The sequence below is a fragment of the Phacochoerus africanus genome, chromosome 9 (genome assembly GCF_016906955.1).
Source record: "Phacochoerus africanus isolate WHEZ1 chromosome 9, ROS_Pafr_v1, whole genome shotgun sequence".
Taxonomy (NCBI): Eukaryota; Metazoa; Chordata; class Mammalia; order Artiodactyla; family Suidae; genus Phacochoerus; species Phacochoerus africanus.
Window position 1 is genome coordinate 2,101,236 of NC_062552.1, and position 18,047 is coordinate 2,119,282.

The 18,047-nt window shown below is 54.6% G+C and overlaps 1 protein-coding gene across 2 annotated transcripts in view; it reads right to left on the minus strand.

Annotated features, from left to right (window-relative positions):
- Positions 1-18,047, minus strand: part of SLC22A23 (solute carrier family 22 member 23) — a 143,230-nt gene that overhangs the window by 104,670 nt on the left and 20,513 nt on the right. For both annotated transcript variants that reach the window (XM_047797326.1, XM_047797327.1), the window contains exon 2: positions 3,593-3,696. In XM_047797326.1, coding sequence (XP_047653282.1) covers positions 3,593-3,696 — 104 coding nt within the window. The remainder of the gene's footprint in view (positions 1-3,592; positions 3,697-18,047) is intronic.

The window sequence follows — 18,047 nt, forward strand, 5'->3', positions numbered from 1 at the left end:
ATGTTGGATGGAGCGCCCAGCAGCTGGTGGGACCCCTTCCTGCATCTCACCCCCTGGCGCCCGCAGACACGCTCTGCTCCATCCTGACACTTCTGGAGGGATCCTGGATTTTTTTTTTTTTTTAAACTTGTCGAAACAACTCTAAATGTCTCCTTCCCCAGCGATTGCTAAAATCAGCAAGTAGAAGTGACTGTTCAGAGCTGTGGGGCAAACAGGGTCTTCAAAGCCAGAGCCCCCGGCCCCCAAATCCAGGCTCCCAACGGGAAGGGTGGGATCTCGAGGACGACCAGGCTCGGTCTCGTGTTTGCTTCAGGAAAGGCCGTCCGTGTAGACACGTGCAAGAGATTGAGAAACCGGACTGCCAGTCCCCACCCCCTCTCGGTGACCCCTTCAACTACCCCACCCCCACATCTGTGATGCACAGGCTTCCTTAGTCAGGGCCTGGGACGGGGCAGGATGACGGCCTCAAGGGTGTCCATGTCCTGCGCCCCAGACCCCGTGACTGCTACTTCTTGAGGCACAAGGGGCTCTGCAGGTGCAGGGAAGGGGAGGGGCCTGGTGACAAGGGGCTTGGGTCCAAGCTCCGAACCTGGGGGCCCGCAGAGACGGCCTCAGGAGAGGAGCAGCCCAGTCACCTCGGCTCCAAAGCCACAAGTGCAGCCCACAGCGGCAGGGTGGGAGCGGCTCCGGAGGCTGGGAAGCCGCCCCTCCAGGTGCCTGCAGCGCGGCCTGACCCTGACCGCGTGAATGGCAGAGGTGCGAGCTCACGGGGACAGCAGAGCAGTACGACGGGGCCCCAGCAGGAGAGGTGCCCCCCACAAAAGGCGCATTTCAGTAATGGGATTATTCATTTTTTTGTTTGTTTTGTCCTTCTAGGGCCGCACCCGCGGCATATGGAGGTTCCCAGGCTAGGGGTCCAATTGGAGCTGCAGCCGCCAGCCTACACCACAGCCACAGCAACCCGGGATCCGAGCTGTGTCTGCGACCCACACCACAGTTCACGGCAACGCCGGATCCTTAACCTACTGAGCAAGGCCAGGGATCAAACCCGAAGCCTCATTGGTTCCCAGTCAGATTTGTTCCTGCTGTGCAGTGATGGGAACACTTTTTTTTTTTTTTTTTTAATAGGATTATTCATAAAGGGGATTATTTACGAACTGGGAGAGAAAGCTGAGGCCATGGACAGCAGGGAGCAGGGGAGGGTGGTCTGGAGCCTGGGGGTGGGGGGAGCTGCAGAGCAGGGGCCCTGGCATCTGGCAGCCCTGCGGAGGCAAAGCAGGGGAGGCCCCCCCCCGCCCCCGCCACTGTCCAGCTCCCTCCCCACGGGCCGGGCTCAGCCGGGAGCCAGAGGGCAAGGGGGCCTCCCAGGGCCGTCCAGCAAAGGGCCCCAAGAGGCAGGGGAGGAGGTCATTGGCGAGAGCCACTGACCAGCAGGCCCCGTTCTCACCCCTGAACTAGGGCGTCACAGGCAAACACACCGCCTAACCCCCCGCACACTCTGTGGGTGGAAAACAGTCACCTTTTAAAGGAAAAAACGTCCTGCTGAAGTTGTGTTACATGCTGACTGTGGTCTTAGCTTAACTACTGCTTGCCCAGCTGCCCCACGCGGCCGGGACACGGTGCCACCAGGCTGTGAAAGCCGGAGCTCCCGCCACACGCGCTTGTGTCCTTTAAAGCAAGGCTCTGGCAGGGAGTAAAATGCCAAAAATAAATGAATAAAGGGCGGAAAACACCGAACTCCCAAACTGGACCTCAGGCCCCTTCACCACGCTGGGCAAGCCCCGCACAGGCAGCCCCAACCCCACCTGCCGTGCCCCCGACTCGGCCAGGAAGACCTCGACTCCCCGCCGTTCGTCCCCAGGCCTGGGGCGCAGCAGGGAGGCCCGACGGCGAGTCCGTGCAGGACATCGTGAGATATCACAAAAGGCCCCGCTAAACAACTGAAACCGCCCTAGACTCATCTCTTGGGAGCCCGTCGTTCCTTTTCCTGTTAAATCACTGAATTGGGTCGGGAGCAGCTCGGTCAACTCCGTGTTTTTAGAAAAAAGGGACGTGATTATGTTTCTGTATATCCTCCTAACCTATCTCAATGCGGGCTTCTGGGAAGCCCGCCTTCTTGTGGCTAAAGTGCCGGGAGCGGAGCCTTTCTGAGACCAGCACAGGTCCCTCCGAAGACCTTCAAGCTCAAGGATTAAAAAAACAAAACCAAAAAACCACGAAACCCTCGCCCTCTCCCAACCCTGCCCTCCCCCACCAAAATCCCCCAACGGTTCCCCCCCCCGGGGGGGGGGGAGGGGGGTGGCGAGGGTTTCCGGAGGTCACTGATAGCGTCTTGTGACTGTCCCCAGGGAGCGTGTCCTTAAGAAGCACTTATACGTGATGACTAAGCAACTTCTGAGCTGGAGATCACACTTCATGTTCAGGCATGGAACTCCCAAGTAGATGGTAGCTTTTGGAAAGAAATTTCCTGAACTCGAACGTGCCTTTGGAACCCCTCGGGGTCTCACCCCTGAGCAAAGCCCCAGGCGGAAGGAGTTTGCTCCGATTCGCTGTTGGCCTCATCCTGTCTCTGGGTCTACGCCACCCTCATTCACACCCACAAACAGCCCCTTAAAGAGAATGTCAAGCGGGAACGGTCCCCTGCGCCTCTCTCCTCGAGCAGCCCCGATACCTGAAAGCCCCGCGGATAAAGCGCTGCAGCCCAGGCCACATGGGGTGAGGGGGGAGCAGGCCCTGGAGCTACCACGGGCTCAGTTTCAAATCCCGGCTCCCTGACCTGTAAGCCGAGTGAAACTGGGAGGGCTGACTTAAACCTCTGAGCTTCTGTTTTTCACTGTGAAACAGAGGTAATAACAGGAGTCCTCAGAGGGTGCCGTGAGGATGGGCTATTTTAACGCAGGGAACAGCACAGCGCCCCGCCTCGGGAAGAGCCAGTAAGGGGGGCTCTGCGCCTGTGGCTGCTGGCACCCCCATCACCGCGGCCCCCACCCCCACCCCCATCGGACCAACCGCTCGCTTCGGCTGAACCACACACCTGGCCCCTCCCCCACCCAGGTAAGGCACATTCGTTCTCTGCTCTGGCCCCTCTGCCTGCACTGCCCACCAAATGCTGCCCCCTGCCAAGGACCAGCTCCCGGCCGAGTCGACTCCAGGACCGGCCGTCTCTAAGAGGGTGCTGCTCTGGAGGCGTCAGCACCCTCCCATCCAGGTGCCGGGGTGAAGAGGCTGGTCCCCTGCGCTTCCTCGGGACACCCACCCTCCTGGACACCCACCTGCGGGCCCCGCCCTCCGAGCCCGGAAGCCTGGCTCTTCCCAGCCGCACGCTGAGTGTTGGGGAGACGCGGCTGCAGCCCGCAAGCTGGGGCTGCCACAGATGCCGGCAGCCGGGCATCGCACTGAAGGGACCCTCTGGCTTCAAAGGGTCTGCCCTGCACACTGGCCAGTTCCCTTCAGTCTGGATTCTGCAGGTGGCAGCTTCGCCTGCCGCTCTGGCACCAGCACCAGGGCCAGGAGTGCTGTGGCCACGGGCGCCACCGCCGGCACCGGGAGTGGCTGCGGCCCCCGCCGTGTGCGGCAGACCCGGGGTACTCACCAGTCAGCAACGCATCCAGTGATCAGGTAGCCAAAGATCAATCCCACCAGTAAGGAGAACTTAGCGACGTGGACCTTCCAGGCGTTATCACACACAAGGTCCCACTAGAGAGGGGCAAACAGAAAACAGGTCAGAGGGAGGCTCGGAGCCCGGCGGGCGACCCCAGGCGTGACACGGAACTGGGGCCAGGGTCGTGGCACCGCTTACAGGCCATGTCACCTAAACCACGACGCGTCTATGTTTGTGAGACTCCAGCAACGAGAGCTGTAACTCGTCCACGGAAGGTGCTGTAACGTTTTAGTCCAGGACAGATGGTAACAGTCAGCAGGGTGTGACACCCCCATGCAACTGGGGGGGGTCCCCTCTGTCCTGGCCACCACAGGGAAAGGAAGGCTGGACATTTCCCCCCCCCCCCCAGTCACTGGCAGAGCTGTCACACACCCTGCAGGTGGGAGCACAGGGGCACCACGATGACATGAGGGAATTAAAAGCAACTCGGTGCTCCCATCCCCCAAACGCCTCAAACTTCGCCACGTGTCTTAACGATGCAGAGGCTTAGCAGTAAACGGAGATTCATGCCTTCGGCACTTCTTCCGTCTAAGTGTTGCTGCTGTTTCCCCCGAGTCCACAGTGAAGCTACCTGCTCCGCCTGGACAGAAAGCCAATCAGCTGGTGAAAAAAACACTCAGACTATTTTGACAACTGAGGTTTATCAGGTAAAATATAAAAACCACCCTCCAATTTTCCCTCCCTCCTCTTGCAGAAGCGGGAGAGAAACACACCTCTGATCCCGCAAAGCGACATGTGTCCAAGTGGTGCCCGCGTGCGGACACAGCCCCCAGTCCACAGGCAGCTGACGTCTGGGCCGAGGGGCAGGCAAACGGGCCTCGGCTGGTGACGCTGTGAAGACCCCCCCACCCCGTCACCCCAGCTCAGCGCAGATGCCTCCTCCGGAGAAGTGACTCAGGCTCCCAGCCTTGGGTTGGCCTGGGTCAGTGGAGATGGAGAGATGCTGGGGGGGGAGGGGCTCGGGGGGGGGGGCCCAGCACAGAAGCCCTGGAAGCAGAAGCAGGGCTTGCGGGGCGGGGGTGGGGGTGGGTGGACCGCCGGGGCTGAGAGCCGCCCTTAGTGTCTTCTATCCTCTCCCCTTCCGTCCGGCCAGCTTGAGACCAGAGTTAAGCTGCCCCTTGAACAACACGTGGGCCTGAACCACGAGGGTTCGCTAACACACGGATCTTTTCCAGCGGTCAACACTGCAGGACAACGCGGTGGGAGGCTGGTAGACGCAGAGGAACTGCAGACCCAGAGGCACCGCAGCTCCGCGGGCCCACTATCTTCCAGCGCCCGGACAGTCAGTGCCCACACCCGGCCCCCGCTCCCCCGCGTTGCTCGAGGTCAACGGGCTAAGGTAGGGATCGCCAGTGTCAGCTCAGCTCCCACCCCGTCTGCGAGCTTCTGGAAAGCTCCACGGAGTCCCAGGGTCCTCAGCTGTGGGTCTCGACTACCTTCTGGGAAGAGCCAAGCGGCTGCCCGAGCCTCTGCGGAGTGAGGCGTCAGCCGGGGCAGAGCAGGAGGGCAGCTGCCCATCATGCCGCTGCCCCAACTCCTGGGGACACAGACCTCCTCAGGGATGCCCCCAGCAGTGTCACCTGGGAATGTATTAGAAATGCTGGTTCCCGGGCCCAGGCCGGGCCGAAGGAGAAGTTTCGGAGGAAGCACAGGAGGCAGTTTCACAAGAGCCCAGGTGACAATGACGCCACTCTGTCCTGCCATTTTCCTGCCACGTCCCTGCCGTTCTCAACACGGTGAGTGGGCTGGGGCTCTATCAACCAACTCCCCAGAGCACGCTGAGGCCAAAGGCCACACGGGACAGGCGCGGGCGGCAGGACTGGCTGGTGCTTCGTGCTGCAGACACGGGGTTGGGAAACTGGGGTGTGAGCTAAGGGGCCTTTCGGAGGCCAGCCTGGAAAATCAATACGCACGTAGGTATCGCTTCTGGGAGACAGTGCTTTCATCACGATAAACACCGTTCCAGGCGCCACCTGTGTCGAACCTCGGAAATGCAGAGCCCCGTCGTGTGAGCTACACGCCGCAAGTCCCAGCGTGGGTAGATTCTGTCCCCTGGCCTGGTTTACACGTCCTGAGGCTGTTTCCACGCCGTGTCCTCCCCTCTCTGCCCAGCACAGGCCCCTGCCCCCAAAGCACTCGACTCCAAGAAGAGCCACAGCCACGAGCACCGAGGCTCCTCTGGGCGAGCAGGTGCCCACAGCCCATGTGCTCACCACATTCCCAATCACATCACACCTTCCCGCCGCGCCCGGCACATTCTTGGCAAGAGAAGGGCACGCCCGGGCTCAGGATGCTGCCGGCAAGGGCGGAGGCAGCTGCTGGCTCTGCGGCAGAGAATCCGACCTCGTCTCCACCTGCACTGCCCACTGACGAGTGTATCCGAGGTTCATGATGCACGGGAACAGGCCTCATTCTGTGAGGTGCCCGGGAGGCAAAGCCATGTTAATAAAAGCATCCGAGGTGGGTGGGGAAGAATTGTCAGCCCTGCTGAGCGCTCAGCCCCCAAACGACTGGACCCAGCCTTGGGCAGCCACGACCCAGGTGAGCTGCCACGGATGGTCGCACGATCTCCATCAAGAAGCAAAGGTGGGAGTGGGAAACGGACGGAGCTGGAGAGACAGAGCCACTTCCACGGCCGGCAGGAAAGGCGGCCTGATCGGAGGTGTCTCCCGGCACCAGCACCACTGTCCTCAGCCTGGGGGCGGGCATCCAGGACAGGCAGCCACCTGGCGCCTTAACCCCCTCAATCAGGCGCCAGAGCAGACAGCATCTCTGAGTCAACAGCTAACTACCCCGGACCCCAGCCGGCTCCCCAAGATAAAGCTGCTCCTGGCCGGGGTCCGCCAGATCCCCTCGGGGGTCTGGAGGCCCCCCCGAGGCACATTCCACACAGCAGGCAGGATGGGACAGAGAACTCACCTGCGCGGCTTGCCCCGTCTGACCCCCAGCTTTGATGAAAATACCCTGTGCTCAGATGTCGCATCATCGCCAAAGAATTTCACAAGCACGAGGAAGCCCAAGACTGTCTTGCCTTTGAAATCTACATCATCAGTAAGACCCGGTGACGGGTCAATTCTCTCAGCACAGGACAAGGGACAGTAAGAAATCTAAATCGAGCAAAACCAGGACTCACCCAGGCCATGGGTTTTGCCTCTGACCTTATCACCTTGTCACCTCCCTCCTCGCACAGCCCCCAGACCCATCCGTCACTGAGTCCAGAGGAGTCTCCCTTCCAAGTGAGCCCCACCCTACCCCCCCGCAGACACCCTGGTTTGTGGAGACGAGGAGGGGTTCACCCACCTGCACGGGGGCAAGAAGGCTGAAAAGCACCATGGCCGGCGCCCCTGCCCACCAAGCCTTCACGTGTGGATGAGGTTCTTCTGCCAGTCCGCCTGCACACCCCAAAGTAACGCCTGGGGCACAACCTTGTTCTGATTTTCAGGATGACTCGACTCAGAAAGCACCTTAGGCGGGGAGGAGGTGACATCTGTGTGGGGGTCAGATCAGGCAGGTGTCCGGCAGGTGGCCAAGGTGTGATCCCAGAGCCCCGGCTGGACAGTGACTTCCTGAACCCCAGCCTGTGACAAGGCCCCTAGACCGGCCAGCTCCTGGGGGCTGCTCCCGGCGTCCTTCGGGAGGCCCAGCCCTCAGCTGCGCCTGCACTTCTGTGAGCTCTGATTTCACCATCAGATCCTTGAGATGGAGGGTGGAGGGGGACAGGGTCCCCCCCCTCCACTAACACAGGGGTTTCCATGCATCAACCCTCAGTCTCTTCCCTGCATGAGGACAACAGCTAACTAAGCATTTCACCTCTTCATCAGCGGGTTTAAGAGGATCGTAAAGGCACAGAGTCAGGGCCCCCTTTCACAGTCTTGGGCCTGCTTTCTCTGCCACTGGACCAGGGCCAGGCCGTGGTGGTGCTGCAGGATGCCCCCTGGTAAGGAAACCCACCCTAAATAGTGATCTCAACCTCAGCTACACAGGTTCTGTTTTTTAAGGGCTGCACCTGCAGCATATGGAACCACCCAGGCTAGGGGTTGAATCGGAGCTGCAGCTGAAAAGCCTACACTACAGCCACAGCAACACCAGATCTGAGCCTTGTCTGCGACCTACACCACGGCTTATGGCAACACCAGATCCTTAACCCACTGAGTGAGGCCAGGGATCGAACCTGCGTCCTCATGGATACTAGTCGGGTTCTTAACCTGCTGAGCCACAACAGGAACTCCTGTTCTTTTTTTTTTTTGGTAAGGGCTGCGCCTGCTGCATATGGAAGTACCCAGGCTAGGGGTTGGATCCTTTAAAGGCAGGGGTTACAGAAAATCTGGCACACTGTTTTTCTACCTGCATGTTTTAAGGATAAGCTAAAAGAGATAAAATGTCTATTATTTTCCAAGGAATACTCTAATTGCTCGACTTGCCAGAGGAGAGAAATATGCAAGGAAACTAATGAAATTTCTAAGGGAGACTAAGTGGGAGGTGGCAAATACGACCTTCTTTTGGGCACTGATGAACACAGTGAGGAGGTAAAATGCACAAGAACATAAAGAAAACCGGAAGGAAACATATTACTTGGCCGACTTTGAAGTGGAGAGAGAGTCCCTGAGGACAAAAGCTAAGAGGGAAAGAAACCACCTGTGGAAAAGACGATGGATTTTGTAAGTTTGTCTTTACTCCTTAATTATTCACTTTACTGTTCTTTAAAACCTCCATGCACCAAAAACATCATAAACAAAATCATAAAGATTTAAAAGTATGAAATATATTGGAGGGGGGATCAGACTATGCCCCCCGCCGCCCCCCGGCCAAATGCCACTTTGGGGTAAGTGCATTGGCCTCTGAGCTGGAGGCCAATGAGAATCAGCAGGTGCAGAAAGAAGCCGTCTCAGAGCTTCCTTATCCGCCTAAAAGCAGACACTTCTGAGAAACAGGCCAGGCCATAAACCCTCTTGCGGGGCTGCTCCACAGAAAGGCAGCTCCAAGGTGCATCTGCCAACTGCCTCAGAGAGCCATCATCTTCCACGGGCTCCTCCTGTGTTTACTGACCCACTGTTCATTGCCCAGAAAAGCCTAAACCTGTTCCTCACTTTGCTACAAATGTATCATATCCTCTTGTCAAGGGCTAAGTAAGCCTGGGTTCTAACCACCCCTCTGAGTTCTCATTATCTGGCAGTCCCCGAGCCCTGGCTTCCTCTTGTTCAGCTGCCTGCTGTCCATCCAGCATCCAGAGCCTGGCCCCAGAGCCTCAGAGGCTCCCACCTGTGATGCCTCGAGGGTAACTAGCCTCAGTAGGTATTTCCATCACAATATGGACAGCTGCTCCAACGAGAAATGGCCCAAGCACCCAACTCACAAAATACCAAACACATGGCTGAAAAAGAAAACCTGGGAGATGCCTGATTCCACTAAGGAAATTCAAAGTCAACATTTTGTTTTCCCAAAAAATTCATTTTCCCAAAGATGCAGGAGAAGCAGTGGGGATCAAATCTGAGCTGGGTGTGTAAACTGGGCCCTGCGTCTCTGGAGGGCTGCCTGGCAACGGGCATCCGTGCCTTGAAACTGCGAAGGCTCTGCACCCCGCACTTCCCTTCCTTGGCAGCTTTTCCCAAGGAGACCCTCAGGGTTGGTGCCCCAGGCGCCCTGGCGAAATGCTCACTGCCCATAACGTCTAGTAAGAGTGGGAACTGGCCCCAGGGTCCAACCAGACTACACGGCATGAAAATGTTTGCTTTTGGAAGCTAACGAGAGAAATGCTTCTCGTCTGATGGAATGAGAAAGCCTCAGAACAAAAAAGCGCGGAGACAGATGTGTGTGCACGCTGGGGAAAGTAGGAGACATTCCAGAATATTCAAAGGACCATCTCTGGACGGTTGAGTTTTATTTTGGATTTTCTACTTTTCATTCTCATACTATGATTTTACACTATTTATTTTTGATTTTAAACGTTTCTAAACTTTCTACAAGAAACCTCTAAACCTTATAATGAGAAGAAAACATACAGGTAAAAGAAACGCAAACTCTTACCAACGGTGTTACGTGCCAGCGGGGAGGGTGAGCCCACATCATTCAAAAGCCAAACCAACCAAACACCTGTTCAGAATGTGCATTTTAACCACCCTCTCAGCACTCAGGCCCCGCGGAAGCTTGTCTGGAAAGGGACGAGGAACAAACCAGGTCTCTGGGGCCGCAGCTCACCGACGTTACTGCTCACTGACTAAAGCAAGAGACATCGTTTAGGGAACTAAGAGAAAAATTTCCCCCGAGTTTCATCTTTCGTGGCGGGGATCCCCATTTATGCCTGCAGCACTGGAACCACGAGGGTCTCGCCGTCACAGGTCTGCTCTAAACCCAAGGAGCCCACGGAAATAAACGGAAACATTTCTGCTCAAACTTCAAAGGAGACAAGGGCCAAAGTTTCAAAAGCTTCAACAAATTTCTAACTGGGTTGTAGGAGTTCAGAGGAAAGCAGGGCACTGCTCCTCTGAACTTTTCCCCCCAAGTACTATTTCAGCAGCCCTTCATGAACCACTCATTTTTTTTTTTTGGTCTTTATTCATTTTTTGTTTGTTTTGGCCACGCCCATGGCATTCGGAAGTTCCTGGCCCAGGGATGGAACCCATGCCACAGCAGTGACAAAGCCGGATCCTTAATCACTAAGCTGCCAGGGAACTCCAAGAACCACCATTTTCAGCACAGAAGATCTGCCCTGCTCTGCATCTCTTAACTGGAGACAGAAGTCACAAGAACACACACACACACACTCGGGTCCGGCTTGGAAGGCTGGTCAAGTAAGCTGGACGAATGAAGCACATTAGCCACAGTCAGCTTCTCAGCCTTTAGGCAGCCTATACTGGCCTGTGCTTTTCAGCGTGCTTTTTCCTTCTTCTTTTATGGCCGAACCAGTGGCATACAGAGCTCCCGGAACAGGGACGGAATCTGAGCCACAGCTACGGCAATGCCAGGTCCTTAACTCATGGCGCCATGGCGGGAACTCCCTTGGGGCTTTTTTTTTTTTTTTTTTTTAATCTAGCAGTGCTCAGATTTTTTTTTTTTTCCTAAAAGACTCTATCAAAATTCAGGAATACTGTGTGCTTGGAAAAGTCCAAGTTACTCCCTGCTTTCTTCCTCTAACAGCATATCCTCAATTTCAGGTGCGTCACTGTCCACAGCAGCCAACACGACTGCCAGTTAGAGCTGGCACTCCTGCAAAGCTTCCTTAAGTGACATGCAGAGCGACCCTGCCAGATACTCTGGGGATTTTGTTTGTTTGTTTCTGTTTTTCATTAACTGCTGCTCAAATGACTCCTCAACCTTCTTGTCTTCAACCTGGTGCCCAAATCCCCAACACGGCATGCTGAGGGAAATAGGTGCACCAAAAATCTACTGGAAGCCCGTTCGCGCTCCTTGGAAGATACCAGCAAACCTGCACCCCTCTCGCCAGGGAAACATCCCAAGACCACCGCAGCAGAGCTGGTAAACTTCTCCAACCCCATTCCTTTTCTTTCTTTTGTGTTTTAAGGCCACACCTGCATTGTATAGAGGTTCCCAGGCTAAGGGTCGAATCAGCAGCTATAGCTGCTGGCCTACACCACAGCCACAGCAACACCAGATCCGAGCTGAGTCTGCAACCCCCACAACAGCTCATGGAAATGCCGGATCCTTAACCTGTTAAGAGAGGCCAGGGATCGAACCCATGTCCATGGATACTAGTCAGGTTCTTAACCTGCTGAGCCACAATGGGAACTCCAATTTTTGAAAAACTTTTTGTGAACGTGCCCATAGCCAGTGGCAGTTCCTGGGCCAGGGATCAAACCTGAGCCACAGCAGTGACCACACCGGATCCTTAACCCACTGTGCCACCAGGGAACTCCTGAATCTGACCACTTTTAAAGGGCTGGAAATATAAAACCTCTTATTTATAGCACAGGGAGCTACATTCAATATCTTGTCATAAACTATAATGTTAAAGAATTAAAATATATACATAGACATGTATGATTAATCACCTCACCGTACACCTGAAACTAATACAATAACATAAATCAACTACACTTCAATTTAAAAAAATAAAAACTTGGAGTTCCTGTCGTGGCTCAGTGGTTAACGAATCTGACTAGGAACCATGAGGTTGTGGGTTCGATCCCTGGCCTTGCTCAGTGGGTTAGGATCTGGCATCGCCGTGTGCTGTGATGTAGGTTGCAGACGTGGCTCAGATCCCGCGTTGCTGTGGCTGTGGTGTAGGCCGATGGCTACAGCTCCAATTCGACCCCTAGTCTGGGAACCTCCATATGCTGCGGGAGTGGCCCAAGAAATGGCAAAAAGACAAAAAAAAAGGTAAAAAAATAAAAACATAAAAATTTAACAAGAGAATGTAAAGCGGAAACAGCTGGCCACCTCAACGGGCCCTGAGGGGTGGATGTAGGCCATCTCTGGGAGGTGACACGAGGTCAAACTCGGTTTTCCTTTGCTTTTTCTGGAAGGAAGCGAGGGTCAGTACAGTTCTAAGCAGAGGCTTACGTTAGCCAGTGTTCCTAGTCACTTGGCAGGAGGCCCCCCCATGGCACTGGGGGACAATGAACCTCTGTACCCGGGCGGCAGACACAGCGGATAAGCAACGCTCTTCTATCAGCAAAACCTTGGCACGCCTTTCCAAACCCCACCACGCAAGCGTTCCTACCTGCAAGAGGGAGACTCCGAGTAAGCCCCGTGAATTAAAGAGGGCTACACAACGCCAGAAAGAAAGGGGGGGAACCCAACCCTCCACCGCCCTAAGCAATTCACCGGAGAAGTCATCCCTGCCCTAAGTGAAACCCACACACAGGCGTCCCGATTGCAGCTGATACCAACGAACAGAGAGACTCGGTGGGAAAAAGCTGCTGCACCTGTTACCTCCAGAGCTCCCTTAGAATAATGCACCGCAGGAACAAAACTGGACTTTAACCTTTAAGGCGGCCTCACTAACCCTGGAAAGGAGCCGAGTCTGGGGACCTCTGGACAGTAGAGCTTGGAATGAGACGTATTTGATGACCCAGGTGAGCAATCGTGGAAGAACTCAGAGGCAGAAAGAAAATTATCGTTCACTTGCGAAAACAAGTGCCTCCACCCCTTCCCACTGCCTGGAAGGCTGTGTCTCTGACTTGACACAACCCCGCGAAGTTCCCCGTCACCAAGTCACGGGTCACTCCCCACCCCACCCCCACCAGCACAGGCCTGCCCCCCTGCACGCCAGCCTGGCCGCCGCCAGCTCCCAAACGCCTCCGTGTCCTCTGCCTGTCCCTCAGTATCCACACACACACCCCAATTCTCCTGGCCCGATGCCTAGTCAAAGGATAAAATTCATCAAAACCCCATTTATTTAACACGGATATCACCCGCAGGCCTGAGAAATGCAGCCTTTCCGTACTGCTGGCATTCTCCCTTTCCCTGGGCACAGACCACGTACCATTAGTGACATGAAGGGACCCCAAAGGAGAGGATACGGCGAGCACACGTCCATACTTCCATCGGGCGTAATAAACTCGACTGAGAGGGCCGCTCCGCCCCCCATTCCTGCTCTGTACCTCTTTGGGGCCTTGTATTCATGATAAACACGCAGACTATTTATCACAAAGTGTCATAACTGCCTGTTGTTTACAAACCTTTCTTTCACCAGCCCAGGTTGGCAAACTACAGCCTGTGGGCTACATTCGGCCCTGCCACCGACTGGGGCACAAAACGCCTCCATCCATCTCTGCGGAGGCACAGCCGTGGATGCAGGGACAACACAGACCGCACGGCCGGCAAAGCAGAAAACGCCTGCCAGTCCCAGGCAAGGTCTGTCCGTCCGCCCTGGCATGTGCCTGGGAGCTCCCCGAGGAAAGGAGGCACATGTCCTCACTCTCTTGGCTGGTGTCTGGGATGGGCAGGTGCGAAGGGACAGCCCGGGGGGAGCCGCCGCCCTGGAAGGGGACGAGCTCTTGTGTTTGCTTTGGGCTCACGGCGGCCGTGCATCCTCAAACGCGCCTGCGCCCTGAGATTATGTCTCCACGTAGGACTTCAATCATTAATACATAATCATTCTATGAAAGTTACGACACAATACCATTTTTAAAATATTTCCACCAAACATTTCACCATTAGTCATTTTCCTCAAGGGAAAGAGAATTCTAGTTTTACGATCAAAGCCAATAGGGTATTGGGTATATGAGAAATTATTTGAAACAAATGAGTACTTCTCTCTTAATACAATGTTGTATTAAGTTCAGTACCATTCAACGTCTGTAAGCACCTCCCACGGTCTGGATGCTCTGCTGGCTGCTTTGACTGAGTGTCTCAAGCAGGCATCGCAACAATCCTACACTGGCTTATGACCAGTGTGTCCATTTTATAGGTGAGGAAACTGAGGCGGGGGGGAACCAACTAATCTAAGAGGATGTGTTTCTCTAGCAGACGATTATACATCCGTGTCTGACGAAAATTCATGTCCTTCCCCTAATAAACTCAAAGAAACAGCCACTGTTCATGCAAATACAAAAAATTCTCCGGTTTTTATTAAATTGTTACCCCTTAGAGCATTTGCCTTGCCAGGTATTCAAAGGACTGCAGATACATGGACGCAAAGGACAGCTGTGCTGTTACTTCATTGTTACAACAATGACTAAACAAAAATTGCTCGGAAAGTCACTGGGAATAGCAGGTTTGAATAAAAAGCAGCCATGAAAAGCAATATCACAATATCTCATTTTTCACAGAATTTGAGTCCCAAAATGCTGAGACAAGTCAAGGTCAACCTCCTCATTTAAAAAAAATGAGAAATCGGAAGCCCACAGAGGTAAGTGACTTGCTCAAAATAAAAATGCCTGAAGCTGAGCCAGGCCTCCTGGGCCACCACGAGCTGAGCCCGAGCTGGGAGATCTCACTTCCTGACTGGTTGACCTGGTGCGCAAGGACACAGGGCCCTCCTGCAAACCGCTCAGGCCCATCCGTGCCCAGTAGGACAGCAGCGTGTGGTCCAGCTCCTGACCTCGAGGTCATCTGTCGGCACCACCTTCACTCTGGTCCAAAGTCTTCACGACATGAGAATTTTTAAAAACTAACTCAACATTCTAATTGAGACCAACTCTAGGGTTTATCAAACAGTCATCTTTTTAATAAGAGATGAATCAGCGTGCGTGAGCAGCTAAAGCAGCTTTTTACCTTGCTGCACCACCCGTCTAACCATCTTGGAAGACATGAGTGACAGGAGAAGAAATGGCCTCTTCAAACAAGGATGCTGTCAGCTTTGTTGGACTCAAACCAGAACCAGCACAACTGTGGTCTCAGTGATGGATCACCTTTCCACAAGGACAGCCAATGGCAACCTGATAAAACAGGTACACAGACTCCATGGCTGTACCCCCCCCCCACCACCCGTGTGCCCTGTACACAGTGGAATACAACTCAGCCACAAAAAGGACAAAATCATGCCATTCGCAGCAACATGGATGCAACTAGAGATTCTCGTGCTTAGCAACGTGAGTCAGAGAAAGACAAATATCACATGATATCACTTATGTGTGGAATCTGAAATAGGACACAAATGAACCTACCTACGAAACAGGAACAGGCTCAAGTCGTAGAGAACAGACTTGTGGTTGCCAAGGGGGAGGGATGGAGTGGGAGGCTGGGCTCAGCAAATGTGGGCTCTTACCTATACATGGAGGGATCAACAGCAAAATCTAAGGTACAGAATGGAGAACTATATTCAACGGCCTATGATGAACCGCTGGAAAAGAATCTTTTAAAAAAGGATGTATATGTGTATAGCTGAATCATTTTGCTGTAGAGTAGAAATTAACTATACTTCGATTTAAAAAAAGATTAAGAAACCAAACCAAAGGTGCCCAAACTCACAAAAGCTCTTAGGAGAACACTGCGATTGGCATTTTTACCAATCTGGCCTTTTGCCTGGTTGTCCTCGGGCCGGGCTACAGTTCACCCCCGTCTCTGAGGAAGAGGACCACGAGATAAACAGAAGCCTGGGAGGCTTGATGTCCAGAGACCAGCACAGGCCCTGGGCTGGGACGGGAGGTGACTGTCCATCTGGAGCAGCCGGGCACTGCGGTGACAGCAGAGTCTCAGGCCACGGCCCCGACTTTCGATACTAGTCACAGGACCCAGGCGAGCAGCCTCCCTCCGGGGGCCTCCGTTGCAACATCCACCATAGAGTCATAAACCTGCAATGCGGGTTTGTTATGAGTCCAAACCTATAGAAAGCATGTGCTTAATGCAGGCGCCGGCACGGTGACCATCGCTCATTAATTTCGTGGAGCTCCTTGGGGCTTGTGTCTGTTGGTGAGTAACACCTGAAGGAGAGCAGATGAAACTATTTTCAAAAAGGGCTTTGGCACCAACACAGAGAAAAGACTTGCGGTTGCTGGGGTTGGGGGGCGGGGGCAATGGACGGGGAGCTTGGGGTTGGTAGATGCAACCTATTCCATCTGGAATCAATGAGCAATGAGGCCCCCCCCGCTGTACAGCACAGGGACCTCTGTCCAGTCTCTCGGGAGAGACCATGACGGAAGAGAATATCCGTGTGACTGGGTCATCCTGCTGTACAGCAGAAACTGCAACACTGTAAATCAACTATGATACAAGATAAATGCTTAAAAAATATAAACATGAAAGAGAAAATTTATTCTGGTATTTAGAATCTGCGTTCTGGAGTTCCCGTCGTGGCGCAGTGGTTAACGAATCCGACTAGGAACCAAGAGGTTGTGGGTTCGATCCCTGGCTTTGCTCCGTGGGTTAAGGATCTGGCTTTGCTGTGAGCTGTGGTGTAGGTCGCAGACGCGGCTCGGATCCCGGGTTGCTGTGGCTGTGGTGTAGGCCAGCGGCTACAGCTCCGATTCAACCCCTAGCCTGGGAATCTCCATATGCCATGGGAAGCGGCCCTAGAAAAGGCAAAATACAAAAAAAAAAAAAAAGAAGAAGAAGAAGAATCTGCGTTCTTCACCGAGCCTCACCCTCACTGATCCAAAGCAAGGGCTATTTTCCAGCCGTCCATCCAGCCTGCATGGCCCACAGCGGATCAGGAAGTGAGAGAGATGAGTTCAGAAGGCATCCAGCTGTGTGCACCGCTGCGGAGCGGGCACAGCTCCACGCGGGGCCCACCTGCCTTTCCGGGCCTTCCCCAGAGCCGGAACGTGACACCCTTCACTTCAACCTCGTTGGTGGCAGATGGGGGACAGCCACACAGCCCCAAGTCCTAGATGTCCCCCCGAGGAGAAAAAGGTTGGCTCTCAAATGCTAGCACCACTATTACACCCAAAAGTGTGTTTACATTTTTCCCCTTGAATCAACGACTAATCTCTCCCCAACACTGAGCGGAGTTGGCAGTATGACAGCAAAGGTGACGGTGCAGTTTGTCTCCGGCCGCCGGGGCTCTTCGGGACGCAGAGGTGCTGACGCAGCCCCAAGAGCTCCGCCGACCACCCAGGGTGCCTCCCACATCCCGAAGGACAGTTTACAGACAGACAGTTCTCCAAGATTTTCCTCGAATAAGACTCAGAAAGCATCCTTAAGCCAAAGCCAGAACCATCTTCCCAAGGAATACCTTGTACTGCCGTCAACCGGTGCCCCTGCGGACAGACCCTGGGGAAGAAGCCACATCAGCCGCCCGCTGGGGGAGGGAGGGGAAAGCAGACACAGCCGGAGGGAGGAGGAAGGGGGCAGAGCAAGTGGCCAGGCTGGGCCACAGGTGGCCTCCTCCTCCGGCCCTGACGGCTGCGAGAATGTTCTCGGCCCTCCCCGCCCCCACGAGGCTGGTCAGGATCACATAGGATTTATTACTGGTGACAGGCCTGGGACCGCTGGACCCTGAGAGGTTTCCTCTGCTGTGAGTGCATCTGAAATTACAGCGCTTGGAAACCTAGCAACAGTATCAACTGCAGGGTGCAAGGGGTTTGGTGGGCGTGGCCTTGCTAATTAGCCAGGGCCCCTGAACCCCACCCTAACCTAAGGCTGCTCTGCTAAGGGGCAATTCACAGACAACCAAAGGAAACCCCCCACCGACCACAGATTCAAGAGAGCAGCCTTACCAAGCAGGACCACCCAGGCCACCCACAGGACACTCCCCTCCCCCTCTCTAAGGCTCACGGAAGCAAAAGATAAGTGAACAGTCCAGAAACAGGACTTTCAACCCGCCTGTGCTCCCCGGCAGGGCTGCATCTTTGAGATGCATTCACTTTTTTGGGTGGGGGAGCTGCATCCTCCGCATGCAAAAGTTCCCAGGCCAGGGATCAAACACTCGTCACAGCAGTTACACAGCAGTGACGACACCGGATCATCACCTTGCTGAGCCATGAGGGGACTCCAAGCAGCATCCAACTTCTAAGTCAGAAGCTGGGCATTTGCTGAAAGTGCGTGG